Below are 3,291 nucleotides of genomic sequence, written 5' to 3'. Positions count from 1 at the left end.
TTCAACTTTGCACTCTCTATTAAATCTTCATGAGCATACAAAAGACAAGCATTTAATGACTGAAAAAAGAGAGAGTTCTCTCATAAGATTAATGTTATATCAATTCATAGTAAAGTATATTCCTTGGCCATGTCTATTTCCCTCTCTTCTCATTTTCCCTCTTTTCTCCTTTCTGTGTAATTACACTTTTAAAAATCCAATAAATGTATATATAAAATGTTATTTTAAAATCTGTATGTTACACTGACCTAATAATCATTACTGCCAAATTGTTGCTGCCATTATTAACAATGACATCTAAAAATGTGCTGTACAGGTCAAGTCTTCCTTGTTTGAAATGCTTGAGACCAGAACTGTTTGGGATTTTAGACTTTTGGGGGGGGGGATTTTGGAATATTTGCATATACATAATACAAATAACTCTTGGAGATGAGACCCAAACCTAAACATGAAATTCATTTATGTTTTGTATATACCTTATACACATAGCCTGAAGATCATTTTTGAAAATTTTGTGCATGAAACAAAGTTTTTGTACACTGAACTCATACAGAAAAGCTGCATATTGCAGTCATCCATGTGGACGATTTTGGAGCATTTCAGATTTCAGAATTCTGGATAAGACAGACTCAATCTTTTAAACAAACAAACAAAAAAGAAAATAAAGGTGGAATCCTAGGAAACTGGATGCTTTTCTGTGTGGTACATACAATCATGTGGGGCCAGAAGTGTCACCTCCACTGCTAAGGCACTCCACAAAAGTGATTGAATTCTCAGAGGCTTGATTACTTCTTCCCCATAAATGTTGAAGCATGTATAAAAGGTGCTTTAATGGGTTTGGTGCTGAAATGCAAATGATGTCTATATCCATACCCCTTAATTCTCTGTCTTCAAACTACTTTGTATAATATAGATGTAGAAAACTAATAGAGGCATTACCCTGAAATATTTTTTAAATGCAATACATTAAATTAAATGAATATTATATTGCATTGTATTTCTGTAATCACAATGAAAGCTACTCCTATAAGAGGAAGAGAGAAATGAATTGTGGTAATGTTTGCTATATATACCTTCTTTGTGTGTTCCAATATGTACAAATATCCTGAAAGTTCACATTTTGTTTCAAAAATGTGTTCTCCTATCGTAGCATGGATCCTTACTGAAGAATCCTAAGGACAGGCAGTCCTTTGGCACACAGTAGGGTAGGACCATTCCTGGGTAACACTAAAAAAAAAGTAGGAGGATGGGTGCACTTTAGGATGAGCAGGCTTCAACCAGTTCAGCTCAGCTTCATCACTTTGTTGATCCAGTCAACATAGAGTGAGACACGGATGAAAGTGGAAGGCCGGTCCTTGCGAGCACATACCCGAGATGGGGTGATGACACCTTCTAATACCCAGCAGTCAAGAGTTAGGCAGGCCAAAGGGCCTCCAAAGTCACCCTGCAGTACAAGAAAACAAAACACAGACTTTGTTCAGATAAAAGCACTAGCAAGCCTGATGAGCTGAGCAATCACCAAGGCATATGGAGGGTTTTTTCTTATTTATCCTAAAATTTGTTCAAGTAACAACATTTGAATCCCATACCAGCAATAAGAATCTTTGGCTTGTGGATCATGCACTCCAGTTCTTCTCTCAGCGGGTTGTTTCCTAAAGTTCCTCTGCCTAAGCCTTTCCTGGCCCTCACTTCTTCCTCTCTGTGTTAGTGCTCCTTTGCCTCCTAATCTTCCTTTTGCTTCTTCCAGACTCCCAGTAAATCTGTTATTGTTTTTTACTTCAAATATCACTAGTTGCATCATTACACTCAAAGAAGCCTGAAGCTCATTTCACCATTTACCACAAATGCCCTCCCTGCTTACCTCGCAGGCCCCCACACCCACATGCAGGGGTGCTGTACACAACTCACTCTCCTTCAGACGGCCTCGGAGTGCTACACTGCATTCTTGGTTACTCATCACAGGAAGCTTGGCCACATTGAGGACATTTTCATTACCAGTACCTGTTGAGAGAGGGGGTGTGGGTAAGGAGAGAGCTAAACTCTTGAAGAATCATACCACTAGACCTTATGAAATAGCTTGTAAGAAGTTGGCTAAAATTCAGCCATAGTGACAATCAGTCTCTAGAAGAAGAGCTTCCCTCCATGACATCTGACACCATCCAGCCTGGGAGGGAGTGAAAAGGCAGGGCCTAGCCTCTATTAAGAAGCAGAACCCTCCCTCCAGTCCATCTGCCTTGGTCCAGGCCTCAGAGAAAATGAAGAAACTGTTACCCTGGCTGCTCCATATAAATTTTTGGTACAAATGATAGCCCTTAATGACCCCTAGATGAACTCTAGTCGCCTGTCTGCCATTCCCAGCAAAGCGTGAGGACATGAACACCACCCCTAAGGGCACCCTCATTATTACTCTAGATAGTCTAGGGAGTTGCAAAAGAGGATTATCATATTGCCCAAGAAGAGCAAATGTTTGCCTTTCCTGGGGCTCTCACCCCCTCCCCGAGTCTGTTGTCTGAGCAGCTTAAGACCACTAAGACAATCAGACAGGGACATCCATGTGAAAAGAAAATAATTAAACACCTTTGCCTGAGGCAAGATTTTGCCCTATAAAAAGCCCTGACTTTTGCTAGTCGGTGCGCCATTTGGAAAGTCTCTATACTCCATGCCAGTCAGACCTCTGCTTTGGACACCGGCAGCTCTGTTCAAACCACGTTGCGGAACAGACTTGCCCCACTACTACGCATCCCATTCGATTCCTGGAGGGAGTCTACATTCTGGTACGTATCACTCTAGTGAAGCCTGAAATCCTATTCCACACTAATCTCTGATTTTCCTGAGCCTTGTATGAGTGTGTGTGTGTAAGCACATTGAGTGTGTTTTTTCCCTTTTTCAATAAATTGAATATCACTTATAATATCTGTCTCAGCTCCATTTATTGGAATTTCCTGGTCTCTTGGTAGACACAACGGGAGGCGATTCTGCAGGGCCGTCATAGCAGACCCCTTCTTGCAATACTGAGCTAATAACAATAACAATGTGTTTATCACACTATACTCTTATAGTGCGACTATTCCACTTTAACTGCTCTAGCTGTCTCCTGTTGCATTCTGGGATTTGCAGTTTTAAGGAGGGGTATTTAGAATTCTTAGGCAGAGAACTCTGCCTGAGAATTCTAAATACCCCTCCTTAAAACTGCAAATCCCAGAATGCAACAGGAGACAGCTAGAGCAGTTAAAGTGGAATAGTCGCACTATAAGAGTATAGTGTGATAAACACATTGTTATTGTTATTAGC

The 3,291-nt window shown here is 40.7% G+C and overlaps 1 protein-coding gene across 1 annotated transcript; it reads right to left on the bottom strand.

Annotated features, from left to right (window-relative positions):
• Nucleotides 1-443: 443 nt before the first annotated feature.
• LOC121918201 (hepatocyte growth factor-like protein) lies at nt 444-2,041 on the bottom strand (the record flags this gene model as incomplete). The annotated part of the gene is made up of 2 exons (XM_042444287.1): nt 444-1,444; nt 1,862-2,041. Coding segments are annotated over 2 exons (342 nt in total), but the record flags the coding sequence as incomplete, so codon positions are not given.
• Between the last annotated feature and the right edge of the window lie 1,250 nt (nt 2,042-3,291).

The sequence above is a fragment of the Sceloporus undulatus genome, unplaced genomic scaffold (genome assembly GCF_019175285.1).
Source record: "Sceloporus undulatus isolate JIND9_A2432 ecotype Alabama unplaced genomic scaffold, SceUnd_v1.1 scaffold_5802, whole genome shotgun sequence".
Lineage (NCBI taxonomy): Eukaryota > Metazoa > Chordata > Lepidosauria > Squamata > Phrynosomatidae > Sceloporus > Sceloporus undulatus.
Note: the sequence above shows the minus strand (reverse complement) of the source record. Positions and strands in the feature narration are given on the sequence as shown.